A 16,551-nucleotide genomic window follows, 5' to 3' on the forward strand; every position below is an offset into this window, starting at 1 on the left:
GTTCAGCTATGGCTATACCATCGTATGCTGTGGGCTGTTGTGAAAATAATGCAACTGCAGTCTACCTACTTAGCGGTGGTGAAAGAAGAATGTATCTTACCAGTGAAGTTGCCTCCGATGACATATGGGATGACACCTCCAGGCCATATTCTTTCAGTGCGTGATGTAGCAGCTCTGGGAAGTCTCCTCTTTTCACTTTTCCCTGAGGGTTTTAGATCTGCCTTTTCACCAGTTGCATTTGTACGCTCGTAACCTACAGTAAAAGGCAAAGGCCCATTAGTGCTATTGTCATATGTCAACGGCCTGATGAAAGGACAGTGCATGCCACTATTTATGCAGCTTTAAAATTGCCATTGTGGTGCTCAAAAATGTATCAGCTGATAAGGGGCGCATGACCCATCAGTATTAAAAGGGCGCCGCCATAGACTTCAATGTTATTTGCCACAATTTGCGGCTGCAAAATGGGTAAAAAGGGCGCTCATCATTTATTTTGCCTATATCCAGCAGCCTTTAATAACCTAAATCACATTTCTTGTCTATATCTGGCACCTTTTTGTAGCCAAAATCACTTTTCTCGGCTATATCCGGCACCTTTTTATAACTGTAAGGTTATATCCTTTCAAAAATTACAACTACAGCAATATTCACTCAAGGTTAAGGTTAGTTGCCCTCCAGGGGGTTAAGGTTAGTTGCCCACTAGAGATGGTTAACGTTAGTTGCCCACAAGGGGAGAAGGGGGGGTTAAGATTAGTAACCCACCAGTGGAGATTATGGTTAGTTGCCCACCAGGGGATGGTTAAGGTTAGTTGCCCATTGGGGGGAATTAAGATAAGATGCCCTCCAGGGGAGGTTAAGGTTAGTTGCCTACCAGGGGAGGTTAAGGTTAGTTGCCCACCGGGGGGAAGTTAAGGTTAGTTGTCCACCAGGGGACGTTAAGGTTATCAACCTGCCAGGGGAGATTAAGGTTAGTTGTCCACCATAGGAAGGCAAAGATTAGTTGCCCACCAGGGGAGGTTAAGGTTAGTTGCCCACCAGGGGAGGTTAAGTGATAGACACCACCAGGGGAAGGTTCTGTGCGAGAGTAGGGAGAAGTTAGGTCATAGTGATCACTTTTCTCGGCTATATCCGGCACCCTTCTATGACTGAAATCACCAAAATCATTTTTCTCAGCTATATCCAGCACCCTTTCATAATCAAAATTACTTTTCTCAACTATAGTCGGAAACCTTTTATAACCGAAAGCATTTTTTCAAATACAACCTGAACTTTTATAACTAAATTTACGTTACACGGATACATCAGACTCCCTTTTTTCATGGTCCCCTTTTCAAATGAATGTCTTCATAAGGCTTATATAGTTGGCCTACCAGAGCCGAATCTTCTTATCCTCTCTATGAGCTGATACAGTGCTCCTCTTTTTTTTGACAGATCGTGTTCTTCAAGGCCACCTTGAAAAAGGAAAAGAAAGAAAATCGTGAGGTCAAGCGCAGCATTATCAGCAAGGTGGCCACATTATGAGGAAGTGACTCTACATCTAACTTTGGAAAGCACATTCAATTGAAGCCATTTTAATCTAAATTCCAGAGTCCAAGCCAAGATCTTCTCTTTTTTTCGGTGTTCTTCAGACAAGTCACGACAATGACATCACCAAATTATTATTTGAAGCTTCTCAGCTTGTGTGACCTTCACATCTTTTGTGCCATATTGATTGGCAGTCAGATGCTTTGCTTTCATCTAGATTGCATACCGCTGACTGTTTTCATCTTCAGGTAATGAATTTTTTCCCAACTAGAAGCAATTACACCTTCTATAAAAAGAACACCCAAAAATGCAGCGTACTTACATTAAAAAAAAACACAAAACCTTTATTGGGTTTGTAATGGATCTAAAAAACCACATCCTTTAATCACACTAGACCAGCACAGCTATAAAGCATTGTAGTCCTGTAATAGGATCTCAGAGGCTCTCCTGTGTAGCTTTATAATCAATAGCTCAGAGCCTCAGATACAAGCTGCAACGGGATAATGACCCTATAGGTGGATGAAACGCAGAGCAGGAAAACGTTTACTGTACAAGTGGAATAAATCAAGAGCCTTGTGCAGTGAAAATGGGTCATAATAGACACGGACTGAAGTTTAGTGAACTATTGTTTATATTTATTGATGAAGGCTGGGGGGGGGGGGAGGGCTATTGAATACAGAGTAAACAACTAATATTGTAGGTTTGGGGGCACTTTTTACAGATGGGGCTTTTTTTTAAAAAGGCATCATATCGCAATTCTTACTTAGGGCTTGATTCACAAAGCCGTGCGTACCTACTTAGGCGTGATAAGTTCTGTTCACGCGCAAAGTCCCACGCGCAAAGTTTTGCGCACGGGACTTTGCGTGCGATGTGATTCACACAGCGCGGTGTGCGCGAAACGTTGCATAGAGGTGAATGTGCACTTTGCGTGCAGCGTGCTGCGCGCGCAAAACTTTGCGCGCAGGACTTTGCGCGTGAACATAACTTATCACGCCTAAACAGAGTTTAGGCGTGATAAGGGGCTTATCACAAGCATGCTAACAGTTAGCACGGCTTTGTGAATCAGGCCCTTAGTATACTAACACTAAGGCCAATATGCAATTCACTTTTTCTCCTGAGTTTTTTCCTAGGTGATATTTTCACAACTTAAAAGAAAATGCCTTTTAAGCAACCAGAAAGCAGACAAATGCTCAAAATAATTTTTACAGTATTTTTTTGCCTACTTTTTGGTACTTTTTCCACTGCAAAGTGTCAAAAAGTTATTTAAATGTACGATGAAAAAGTATCTCCTAGGAGAAAACTCAGAAGAAAAAGTGAATTGCACATGGCTCTAAGGCCTATATGCAATTCACTTTTTCTCCCAATTTTACTCCTAGGCGATCTTTTCACACCTTGTAATAAAATGCCTTTTAAACCACCAGCAAGCGAGAAAATACTCAAAATAATTTTGATAGCTCTTTTTCACCTACTTTAGGGTACTTTTTCAATTATAAAATGCTGAAAGTTATTTTAAAGAGAATATGAAAATTATCTCCTGGGAGATAACTCAAGAGAAAAAGTTCATTGCATTTGGGCCTAAGTATGCTAACTAGTAAGATCAGTAAAGTTAATTAATATGTCAACATTAACAGTAAAGGTGCTAATACATTACTCGATGTGATGATCCGCTCAGCTGGCTGCACAGGCAGACGGCTGTTTGTCCATTCCTCTAGTCTGTGGGCTGCAGGTCTCTGGAACAGAGACCTGTCTTTCCATTGCAAGTTTCTGGTCTGTTCTCTTGCTGGGGAATTTGCATATATTCGTTATGCAAATCCCTTACCTGCCTTCTTTGATGACTGGCACTATAAGAGCTTTATGTTTCCCAGAAGGCTTTGCTGGTCATTTCCTTTCCATGCTCTGTTCCTGATGGACACTGCTGGAGTGTCAGCCATTGCTATCTAGTATAGTTAATTCCTGGGGGTTGCTTTAGGCTCCCCTTCTAGCCCAGTCAGGTTGTATTATCTGTATTGCCTGTTCTGTCTTGTCTTGCCTGTTGCCATTGTCCTGCCCCAATGGTGGTCGACAGGAAATGGTTCTGATCTCTGTTCTTGGAGTATAACTGGTGCAGCGGTTGCTACCAGCTATCTCTTCTGTTCTGTCTCCTGGGATCGCGCTAGCTACTTTTCGCTAGCGCTGGGGATCCTTCTGTTCTGTCTTCTGGGATCGCGCTAGCTACTTTTCACTAGCGCTGGGGATCCTTCTGTTCTGCTACTCTGTACCTGGATCACGCTAGCCACTTTTCGCTAGTGCTGTGGATCCTATCTCTCGTTTGTCCCTGTTTTCGTGTGTCTGTCTTGTCCGCTACGCTTGCTGCAGGCTCGGTGAGGTAACCGTTAAGCAAGCGCTCGCGTCCTCTGTTTCATGTTTGTCTGTTAATGGTTAGTTAGGCGTGCTTGTCTCTATTGTGCTTATCACGTGGAGATCGCGCATAACCGCGTGTACTGTTGCGAATGAGTGCGGTGTTCACGGTTAGCTAGCATTTGTTATTTTCCGTATCTCCTTATTGTATTTGCTGTGCCTTTGCTACCCTCGTATCCTATTCTGATCTGCCTTGTGTCACGTCTGGCGATCGCACCTCTCGCGATCGCGTTCCTATTTCGTATCTGCTGTTGTGTGTGCGCGGTCGCGGGGTGGCGACTGGATTGGCGCACACACATACAACCTATCCCTTTGCTCAATCTCATTCGCAATCGCCTCTCTTGCGATTGCGTTCTGCGCTTCGTACAATTCCTGTCTTGCACTTGTGGAGGTACAGAGGATTGGTTCCTCTGCACTCCCCAGCGCCATCTGCCGACAGGAATTTCCCTCTACAGGTGCGTAGCACCTTTTGCTGGGTGTCTGCAAATATACGCTTGTGGAGGATTTCCGCCGTGTCAGCGCACGCGTTGTGCGCTGATCACGGAGAAAGTTCCACAATCGTTACACTCGATTTCCCTGCTCTATTGACCATTCAGTTCGATCATTTTATTGGATTGGGGGAGAATCGATTATGTTCCATTATGCTCAATCGATGGAAACTGCCTGATATCTGGTCAAATCGACCAATTTACTTGATCAGGCAGGGTGCAAAATATAAGTCGATCGTAAAGGAATTGGCTATTGTTTACATGATTTCCATGGACACAGAATCGCTATTTGGTTTCCGAGTATGGAGGCACAAAATCGTTCAGCTTGATTAGTGAACGAGAATAGCATAGGATATGCTTGTAGTGTATGGGCCACTAGACGATCAACCAAACCGTTGTTGATCGCCCAATGAAGTCAATTGCTTGATTGCTCGGCTGAAAATCAAGTAAAGCATGGTCACCTTTAGCATAAATTCTGGTAAAATCACAGTCATTAAATAGTAGAATTAATACCCGGTAATACTCTGGGTCATTGTAAACTAGAATAATTTTACTTCCCGGCTTTCAAAGATTGCAACCGGTTACATGTGGGATTTTGGCATTTCCCTGCAACACATTCAGCTTGCCTGCTTCAGATCATGTGACAAAATGTTCTAAACAGGATTATCAGAAGCCTCACACTACAAAACATGAAAGCACTCTACTAACCAAGCCAGTACATTTAGAAAAGTGCCCGGAGTGTGGCTTTAACTACTCCTTAACCATAAACTAATGTTTAAAGAACAAGCGACACCCATGCTAACCTAGAAATAAAAAACACATATATAAGTAGATAAATACTACTTCTACTTACATAACAGATGTATTGTGCTATCCACATAATGATTCCTGTTAATTTTATAAAGGAAAAGAAGAAAATCATATTCTAGGCAGTGGCCATCTTGCCAAGCTAATGCTGACATCATATCCTCCCTGACTCTTGTCCCCTCCCCCCCCCCCTCTTGCTCATTGTGTATTCATTAGCTGCCCTCCTCACAGAGTCTTCAGACACTCCCACTGAGGTGTATACTAACAACTGCACTGTCTATTTTTTTATTTACACATCCAATCACTGAGTCACCTCAGCCTAGCTTGTAAACACAAGTAATCAGAGGGTGTTTCTGATAAGAAGCTAGAAGTATGTGATAACTACAAACCATAACAGCAGTAAAAAAAAAAAAAAAAGTTTTGAATGCAGTATTAGCATCTTTATCACTTAATACACTCAGGCCAGTTGCTGTTGAAATTTGATTTTTATGGTGACAATACTTTAAAGGAAATGTATAACAACAAGTGATAATCTTGCATTTGTTAATTGATTTCATGTCTCACAAATATACTCACATGAAGTTAATTTCACAAATGAAGTCACACATTCTCTTACTCTCACCAATAAGGACATTTCTGCAGCATACTTTTATGGGTGTAGTTCTCATTACAAATATGCAATGCCAATCTCTACACTGCCACAGTGAAATCTGAGACCTGTGAATTAATGTCTCGCTTGTCAATCAATCTCCTAGAGATAATTCAATAGAATAACAGCTCATAACGCTGTTCATTTTGGGAAAATATGTGTCTAGGCTCATGGGAATTTCTAATGACCCTACATATTGATTTTTCACAGACATGTTTTCTGGGTAAAGACCTCCAGCACTCTTGGCGATAGGATGGCAGAAGTCATACAAGGTTAAATTTGTTTTAAAAACCAGCCTTGGACAATATTGTATACTTGTTAGTTGGATGGGAGAGATGACATTTATGATAGGATGAGTGGTCTTTATCAAGTCAGGAATTATTTAAAGCCCTAATTCTTGTTGTGGGGAATATCACAGTTAGCAGAAAATTGTGTGCATTGCAAGTGAAACATACTATATTTGCATTATTATTTACTTTTACTTGGCAAACTGATTTTTTTTATGTTGTATTCCAGTGTCGGTATCAGGTGCTCTTTGCCTGAGAAAGCAGCAAGTCTATATCTAATTTCCCTCTATCCAATTATCTCCCACATGAGAAAACCAGGAAGAAAATGAGAGGGGACGTAAGCCAAGCTTTCTCTTGACCATGCCAAGCTTCTCCCTGTGCTCCTCAAGAAGGTACAGGAGGGAGGTGAGTGAGCTCAGGGGATGGCTCTATGCTGGGGAAGCAATTCTCACACTCCTGAAAGCTCCATTCTTTGTGCTCAGTTCTTTGGACCACGTCATAAGTAGAAGCTCTCCACAAAGGATACCAAAATAATGAAAAAAATATTCTACCAGGGGACTGCAATATCTAACTCCTTTTAAAGGATCCCCGAGGTGACATGTGACATGGTGAGATAGACATGTGTATGTATAGTGCCTAGCACACAGTTAACTATGTAGTGTTTCTTTTTTTCTTTCTCTGCCTGAAAGAGTTAAACATCAGGTATGTAAGTGGAAGTTCCTGTCTGAATCAGGACTGGATCAGACTACAGTGTGACCTGCACTGATAAGAAATTACAACTATAAAACACTTTTCTAGCAGAAAATGGCTTCCAAGAGTAGGGAAGAGAAAAAAAGGATCAATAGTTCATAGATTTTAGCTCTGGCATACTTCAATGAATATGTCATTGAGCAAAAACAGTAAAACAGTAAAAACTTAAAAAGTAGATTTAAATATAAAATACAACTGTGAAATGTCTTGTAAAGTCATTTTAGGAGTAAGAGGTTAGATACAATTGTTTATTTCATTTGTTTTTCTTTTTACCTCGGGTGTCGTTTAAAGTAGACCTAATGAACAGCCGTCAAGATGACGCTCCTACCCAAAATTATGTACTACTTCAGAACACTTCCTGTCCCCATGACGAAGAAGGTGCTGGAACCCCTGCAAAAGCATATTTTCCTTTTCATTTGGCATGAAAAAAAAGCCTAGAATCATTACGTCATTATATGTTATTACACAAAAAAGAGGGAAGAATGTCAGTTCCTAATCTCTATAAATACTATCAAGCCTCTCAGTTGGCTTTCCTACCTATGCTTTATGCAGGGCTTCACACACCTAAATGGATTCATTTAGGAAATTAGCTAATGTCCCCTTTATACTGGAAAGGTATTCTATGGTCCCACCAATGGAAACTCAAGGACCTTAAAAAAAGGTCCCCATATTCATACTATACGCTTATTGTTTGGAGAAAAGTTAGATTTGAATTTAATCTTCAGTCACATCCCTCTCGTCTTCTGGAATTCTTTTCGAATCCTGATTTCTCAGAAGGGCTCCAGAAACAGAGATTTAAATGGTGGATCCTTAATAAGCTCACTACTTTCAAGAGTTTCCTCATAGGAGGCAAAGTTTGCTCCCTCTAGACCGTTATTGAAAATAATCAGGTCCCTTCGACAGAATACTTTAGACTAACTCAAATGTTTCACTATGTATGGTCTATAACTACTTTAAATCAAGCATTTAAACTGTCATCCCAGGAATCTATATGCCTTTCGGACCCCTTACGAAAGGGAACCCTCTCTATGCTCTATTCAATCTTTAAAGGATACCCAAAGTGACATGTGACATGATGAGATAGACATGTGTATGTACAGTGCCTAGCACACAAATAACTATTCTGTGTTCCTTTTTTTCTTTCTCTGCCTGAAAGTGTTAAATATCAGGTATGTAAGTGGCTGACTCAGTCTTATGACTACAGTGTAACCCTCACTGATAAGAAATTCCCGTTTTTATCTCTTTCCTGCTCTCAGAAGCCATTTTCTACTAGGATAGTGTTTTATAGTTGGAATTTCTTATCAGTGAGGGTCACACTGCAGTCACTTCCTGTCTGAGTCAGGACTGAGTCAGCCACTTACATACCTGATATTTAACACTTTCAAGCAGAGAAAGAAAAAAGGAACACAGCCTAGTTATTTGTGTGCTAGGCACTGTACATATACATGTCTATCTCATCATGTCACATGTCACCTCGGGTATCCTTTAATGCCAACCCTAATGATTCTAAACTTCCATTCCAGTTGGAGTGGGAAACAGACTGTGGTCAGGTTTTGGATGGTGATCAATGGCTCCAATGTTTCGATACACTATCCAGGGGTAGTCTCCTAGTGACACACATGGAGGTGTCATTACGAATTTTGCATAGAACCTACTTAGTACCTGTCACATTGCACCAGATATACGCAAATAGGGACCCTACCTGCTTCCGAGGATGCCAAGATCAGGGTACTATGTTTCATACGTGGTGGTCATGCCCAATAGCTGCTGAACTATGGAAAAAACGCCTCAGAGTAATAAACAAGATCATAGATTCACATCTTACTCTTGACCCGGCTATTTTCCTGCTTGGCCTCCAACCAAAAACTTTGACTGCCGCCAAACACAAACTAATACAGTTCATAGCTAATGCCTGCAAAACATATATCGCCTCGCAATGGCAAAAGCCTAGATTATACTATAGAGTGGTCCTTGAACATATACAAGATCTCATGAACAATGATAAGATTAAGGCAAATCTATTGGACATGACCCACCACTTCAAAAAAGTCTGGCTTCCCTCGATACAAAATATGTCCTCCTTGGGGGTTCGTAACACCTTATCTTACATTTAGGGGATTATTTAAACCGTGTACAGTGACTAGTTTCTGGATGTGCGGGACAGGATGGGCATCCCTGGTCTGTCTTTTCTTTTTGTTTATATTTTTCTACCCATTTTACTATTTTTCATTTCATCATAGCTTTGAGCTTATCATATACTTTATTGAGCTACGCATTGTTATTTAATATATGAAAGATTGTTCTGAAGTGGCCTAAGAGACGTCTCATCATATAACCAGAAAGAAATTTTAGAAAATTCACATTGAGCTCAAGCTTATAAAAACTCTTATGTAACTTTTATGACTGTAATAGGAGTACTGTAATCTGCATGCAATTTTAATGATCCATCTGATATCTAAATTGTACTGTTTTGCACCTATCTCACTCTGTTATGTACTGATTTTTTGAAACTAAAGTAGACCTAATGTGTAAAAATACACTTCATGCTGTCAGCACAGTCTGCAGAAGTTATAAAGAGCAGCATGAATAAATGTTTAAAAACTAAGCTATAATGCCAGACAATACAGGTTTTGGTGTTTAGCCACTCCTTCTCCTCCTAAAAAACTGCCGTGGCAGTTTTCTGCCATTGCAAGGGCTTTTAAGAGATTTTGCCATAGAAGGGTGGGAAGTAACTCTTAGATCAGCCCAGGTGTGTTGTGTGCCACTGAGCCAATCAATCAAAGAAAGGAGAGGAGAAGAGGAGTGTCATGCCAACTACAGTATTCACACTGACAGATGCACTATGGCGTATACCGGAGCTTCTGCATTGCTTACTTCCCAGAGTCCACTGGGAAACTTTTGGTCCCTACCTCAGCAGATCAGGACAGCTTCATCTCTGGACGGGTTTAAGTCCAGACTAAAAACCCACCTGTTCAGTTTGGCATTTGCAGAAATATAATTTTCGTTGTTGTGTAAATCCTTCATCCTACTACCAACTACTGAATCTGAGATAGCCTAAGTGCTTTGAGTCCTATGGAAGAAAAGCGCTATAGAAATGTTATTGTTGTTTTGTTTAATACAGAAATCGCCTGTTGCTGCAATGGGTAATAATCTCACTGATCCTTCCTAGTACCATTCATTGGTTTGGAAGTCAGTAAGAAATGCTCTCATCTTGTTAGACACAGAATGCTGTTTTTAAGATCTAATTACTGGATAAGATTATAAGCCTGAAATTGATTACCTTAGTGGCCCAATGACCTTACGCTGTAGGCTGAATTGCAAGTTACACTGATGTACATCAAGTGTCAAGCTGCCCAGACTGCAATCAATTCAATCTGGTGATCAGTATCATATATACCTGTGGATATCCAGCTGTTGGTCTTGAAATTCCTCCGTGTTGAAAGATTTAATTACATAAATATATTAGCTGCCGGGCAAGCAAGCAATAACACCAAGGGGATGAATTATGGAACATGTATCCAGTTCCCCACAAATGCATGTTATATATAATTAGCTCTAGCAGAAAATGACGCTAGTTAACGCTGTAATTGTTATAAAAGTATAGGGCACATGTGGAAGGTATCATTATGTATTCAATACCTCTTTTGTCTCTTGTGTTAAACAGGCATCATTAAAATATTTAGCTTTAAGCATGTACCATAATACCCTAGCAGAAGATGTGGCCAATAGGCTACAGCAGTGTTTCAGCAGGAGAACACATGCGACTGCAAATATAAGAAACAAGTCACACCAACTGAGAAATCATTTCTAAACTACAGGCTCGGTGAACACCAAAAACCTCTAGCAGATCTGCAAAACTCTAGGGGTTTTTGAAGCAGTAATTCTAGGCATGTTTAGAGAGATTTTCTAAACATACCTAGTGTTTTTTGGAGCGTTTTTGTGTAGCAGATTTCATATATTGTTACAGTAAAGCTGTTACTGAACAGCTTCTGTAGCAAAAACGCTTGGAAAACTGCTCTGATCTAGAGTTTTTCAGAGCGGTTTTCCACTTTCCTATACTTTACACTGAGACAGAAACGCCTCAGAAATCTAAAAAATGCTGCAGGACAGGAGTTTGCATTTGGGGGAAAAACGAGCCGCTCAGGTGTGCACCATCCCATTCACTTTCATTAGCCAAGTGGTTTTCCCCCTGCAAGCGTTTTAAAAAACGCTTCAGAACCCTTCTGGTGAGTCTTATTTTAGCAAAGAAATACGGTAGATACAATAGTCATTATTCTATTAAATTTTTTTCCTAGGTGATACTTCCATACCTTGGCAATAAAGTGCAACCACAAATAAGCAAGAAAATACTCCAAATCATTTTGATAGCAGTTTTTTCACCTACTTATTGGCACTTTTTCAGTTGTAATGTGCTGGAAAGTAGTTTTAGGCCCCTTTTACAAAGCTTGCAAAGCTGTGCTGCATTTTCCTATTTTACCGCAGGGTAACGCAAAAGCAATGCAAGGCAGTGGGACCTAGCACACTAGGATGCCTGATCAAACGCCGACCCGCTGCAAAGTCAACCGTGTGTTATCGCCGGACTTCTGCTGGGATGCAGCGGCACGGAAGTAATGTAAGTCAATGGGCGGCGCAAGAATTTTAAACATGTTGGCAGCGGCAGAGTGACATGCGTGGAAACACAGGTATACCACGGGGAAATCCCAGTGACGTACTTCCTGTCCAGGAGTGGGATGCGGGGGTAGCACTCTGCCGCAGGGTCGTATATAAGAAAATTTGTGCAGTGTGGTGCAACGGGGACGGGACACCGCAAATTTACCGGCCAGGTGTAAAACCGGCCTCAATAAAAGGATGAAAAATGATCTCCTAGGAGAAAGAGTTGATTGAATAAAGGGCCTATGGGGTGTATGCAATAAATTGCGTTAAGCAGAATTAGGTGCGTAAAGTTTTTGTCCACATAGCAACCTGTCCCAGTGGGCTGCTCCAGTCTATGCACTTCATCTTCATCCTGGCAGGGATGCATCTTCTCAGTGATGTGACGCATGTTATTGTATGAAGACATGCGATGGGTCAAGGAGAAGAGGCAGCCAACAGGGATGAATATGAGGAGCATTACACTGGAACAGGTGAGTTGCTATAGTGACACAAAACTTTACAGGGGCCCTGGGGAGCACAAGCCAGGGGTAGACCTGGGGGGCTCAGCAGTATGTGGGGACTCTGAGGAAATTGCCCCCTTTGCCTCTATGGTAGCACCAGCTCTGCTGAGCAAACATATCAAGATTCTCTTATTATGTTGACAGAAAGAGAATTCCTTTCATTAAACTATAATGTTTCTAAAATATATGTTTAGTATCACGCCTGTCTGCTTGTTTAGTATCATGCTTTTATTTCAAGTCACTTAAAACATGTTGCAATGAGATCCAAGCCATAAGATAAATCCTTGCCACTGAGATTGAGCCCTGCGACACTGATGTGCAGCTGTCAGACACATCCTGCTGTTTGTTTTATTGGCATATTATAGCTACAGCACTTCTTTGAGTTCTCAATATTTAGCAAACTAAAGCTAATAAACTCTGGGTGTAGCACAAAACTGCAGCCGCTTTATTGGTACTGTTTAAATGCAAATTGCAAACCATACGTCTAATAAACCAACAAGACAGAGCTTGAGCAAACATAACAGGAAACTAACAGAGATGAAGGAATCACAAGTTACATTGTGCTAAATAACCACAAAACTTAAATAGAAACTCTTTAACCAAGAATTGAGCTTAATTCCAATCAGTAGCTAATACCCCCTTTCGACAGGAATTTTTACCTTTTCTGGAATAATTAATCAGGAGGGGGGTCTATGTGGCTGATATTATGTTTAAACCCCTCCCACAGTGTGATGTTAAGACCGAGGTCCTGACAGTTTACTGTCTGTGAATCTCATTGCATTGTAATGGTGGCCACTAACTATACAATCTTTTTCATCCAACCTTACCATTTCTATGCAATATAAGGGAACTGCCTATATTATCAATTCAATGTATACACTCAATTTACCCTTCTACCGCATAGAAATTGTAAGTTGGATGGAAAAGATTGCATAGTTAGTGGCCACCTTAAGAAATAACAGTTTTTTTCCAACTACCAATCAAGCAATATCTCCCTATATGCACAGAACTCTCAGTAATGAACATTCCGCACAGATCACCTGCCAGAACTAAAGATGTCACCACCTCATTTCAGAAAAAAATCGGGGAGAGGAAAGATTTTACAATGGGCAATTCCTGACTAAATAATCTATAAATGAACATTGTAAACAAGAAGCATTTTTATTGATATTTTCACTATAGTTCCTCCTAAAGGGCAGTACCATTTGTGTGAGAGGGTATCTCTAGCCATATTGGACTAAACTGCTTCCAGCATGAGAGTGCAATCCCATAGCCTATTGTTAGATGTAATTGCTTTAATGCCCCCTCTCCCACCCCTTCCCAAGATTTGCCTGGATAATGTGCTCTTTAGAGGTGCACTTCTATTTATATAGCTCTGGCATCCTTTGACACACTTTGCTTCACAAAGTACATAGACACATCACTAAGTGTCCCCTCAGAGGAGCTTACAATGAAACCCTTACCATGGTCATAGTCTAATGTCTTTACCAGCATGTTTTGGTATGTAGGAGGAAACCAGAGTGCCCAGAGGAAACTAACACAAATGGGGAGAACATAAAGGCCCGATCCAATTCACTTTTTCTCCTAAGTTTTCTCCTAGGTCATATTTTCACATCATATTAATAAAATGCCTTTAAAGTGTACCAGAGAAAATGTAAAATACATTTTTTATACATACCTGGGGCTTCCTCCAGCCCCATGCGCACGGATCACTCCCACACCGCCGTCCTACGCCTTCTGTATCGTCGGTACCCTGTCCCGTAACTTCGGGCCAGTCGCCACCAATGTGCGTAAGAGAAGTGCACTCTCTACGTATCTCTCCGGTAGCCGTCGTCTCTGGTTTGCTTTAAGCTACCAGCAAGCAAGAAAATACTCAGAATAACTTTGGCAGTACTTTTTCACCTACTTTTTGGTACTTTTTCACTTGCAGAGCGCTGAGAATATATTTTCAACAGAAGATGAAACATTATCTCCTAGGAGAAAAGGTAGGAGAAAAAGTGAATTGGAACGGGCCCATTGTGTTTTTGATTGCGGCGTGATCATCGCTTGTTGAAGCTATTGGGCCCGATCCAATTTACTTTTTCTCCTAAGTCTTTCCTAAGAGACAGTTTTCATCTTTTGTTTAAAATAACTTTTCAGCGCTCTGCAATTTAAAAAGTACCAAACAGTAGGTGAAAAAGTACTGTCAAAATTTGGAGTATTTTTTGCTCCCTGGTGACTTACAAGGCACTTTATTGATAAGATGTGAAATCACCTAGGAGAAAACTTAGGAGAAAAACTACCTAATGGAGAATGCAGCCGTGTAATCCATTTGTGGAACATGTAGGATTTTCCCAAATGAATTCAAATGTAATTTATTTTGTAACTTTCTAAACTTGTACACCTTTAGACAAAAACTAACTTAAAGTGACACTGAAGCGAAAATAAATCTACGATGTAACGAATTGTATGTGTAGTACAGATAATTCATAGAACATTAGTAGCAAAGGAAAGGGTCTCATAGTTTTATTTTCAGTTATATAGCTTTTTTTTAATAACATTTCACCATTCTCTAATATTTGCAGTTTACAAACTACACTCTGTATTTTAAACTATGAAACAGAGCAGAGCTAATGACCCTTTGAACTTCCCTGCAGTAAAACCTTAAATAAATAAGAAATAGTGAGGGACAGGTTGAGACATGTGCTTTAGAAAACAGCACTGTTTGGTCGGAGAGCTCAGAGAAGCTGTTTTCCATAGTTTGAAACTGAAGTTTCTTAACTCTTCCTGTACTGGAAAAAATATGAGACATATATTTGTGCTGCTAATGTTCTATTTCTTAGCTCTACTACACATACAGATCATTATCGCATACGTTTATTTTCACTTCAGATTCAATTTAAATCAACTAAAACCAGTAATATTCACCTGTGTCTTCTGTAAACCAGCATTTTTCCAGTATGGAAATCTTACCGAAAACAATTATCTCAACCAAAACCATTATCCGACATTTAATCTACGAGGGCGTATTTGTAAAGCACAAAATAATGTGTATTTTTGAACAGCTGTTTTTATCAAGTGACACTTCAGATTAGAATGAGTAAGTTCAGATCTATTTACAAACTGGCGTTTCTTCCCAGTGACATGCAGACATGGAAAGTGGTCCAAACGTTACGGGAACACATCAAATAATTAACATGTGCGGCAATTACAATCGGTATGCTGGGAATGGGAATATAATTGTTTTCAAAACAAATTGGATAGAATGAAGCATGAAATGTATGTATCACTATTTGGCACTGCGCTCTGCTAGCTGTAATTCCTACACTTCCCAGCCAGAGCACAGAGAGGGAAAAATGTAGGATGGCTGACACAATTCACATTACTCAGTCTGTGAGCAGCACAACATAGCTGGCATACTTCACAATGTGTAGTATGCCTGGCAGGTATTTACTTTACATCCATGCTAAAATAATATTTCAGCTGTGTTATTTTTGCCAGCAAATTACGAGAGCATAATGCATTACCCGGACAGGACCGCTGTGTTGTCTTTTAGTCACTTCCAACATTCAATATTAACCTCTTGGGTAATATAGACAGTGATCTACTTCGGATACGGTCAGATTATTGTACGTGTGTTATGGGACAATGAAGGTTTCACTGTTCACTGTTATGCAGTCTGTGTGCGGATCCATACTTCTCTTCTATTGATCTACTTCGGCCCTCCTAAACCGATCCCTGGCGATTTCAAGCGATCGACCAAACCTTAACTTGATTACTTAGACAGGACCTCCCGTCCGGAAAATAAAAATAAGTCAGCGCTGCTGTAATGAAAAGTTATATTTACCTCCGGAGTCTCATCCCACAAAGCTATCCCTCGAAGACCCCGCATTACTACACTTCCACCGATTGGCCCCTTAGCAGTAAATAGCTTGGCATTTTTTCTCCGAGGAGAGAGGGGAGGCGGGGCCAAGCGGCGGAAGTGTAGTGATGCGGGGTCTTCGGGACGGCTTCGTGGGACGAGACTCCAGAGGTAAATATAACTTTTCATTACAGCAGTGCTGACTGATTTGTATTTTCTGCATGGAGGTCCTCTTTAAAGAGGAACTTTACCGAAAGATAGGAGCAGGGAAGAAAAAAATAAATCAATATATTGTAAAGTGAGGAGTTAAAAAAAAGAAACTAACCCAAGAAATGATTGAATCTTGCCATGTAATTTGTTAAAGTAACTTTAAAGTAAAGTTAAATACCCTATAAACTAAACAAGCCACGCTCACAGGTTTTCAGAGAGCCAAGGCACTTTCAGACAGTAGCAAGGGCTCATGGGAGCTCAGTCTGGGCAGGAGGAGTGGGAGGTATTACTAGCCAGAGATTTCAGAGGCAGAGGTGAAGAGGGGGGATTAGGTTTTTTTGCTCAAGATGCAGATAAGCCTGCCTCTGTGTAATGCTTACAAACAACATGGCTGCTGTCATTGTATCACAGGAAGAAATAATCATATTCTATTAAAGCTGTTTGCAGC

General features: G+C 40.6%; 1 protein-coding gene across 2 annotated transcripts in view; it reads right to left on the reverse strand.

The window, feature by feature from the left end:
- TLL1 (tolloid like 1) overlaps positions 1-16,551 on the reverse strand; it is a 219,729-nt gene that overhangs the window by 84,628 nt on the left and 118,550 nt on the right. For both annotated transcript variants that reach the window (XM_068278831.1, XM_068278832.1), the window contains 2 exons: positions 1,368-1,448; positions 101-253 (listed from right to left, as the gene is read on the reverse strand). In XM_068278831.1, the coding sequence (XP_068134932.1) occupies positions 101-253; positions 1,368-1,448 (234 nt within the window). The remainder of the gene's footprint in view (positions 1-100; positions 254-1,367; positions 1,449-16,551) is intronic.

This window comes from Hyperolius riggenbachi, chromosome 1 (genome assembly GCF_040937935.1).
Source record: "Hyperolius riggenbachi isolate aHypRig1 chromosome 1, aHypRig1.pri, whole genome shotgun sequence".
In the NCBI taxonomy this organism is placed as follows: domain Eukaryota; kingdom Metazoa; phylum Chordata; class Amphibia; order Anura; family Hyperoliidae; genus Hyperolius; species Hyperolius riggenbachi.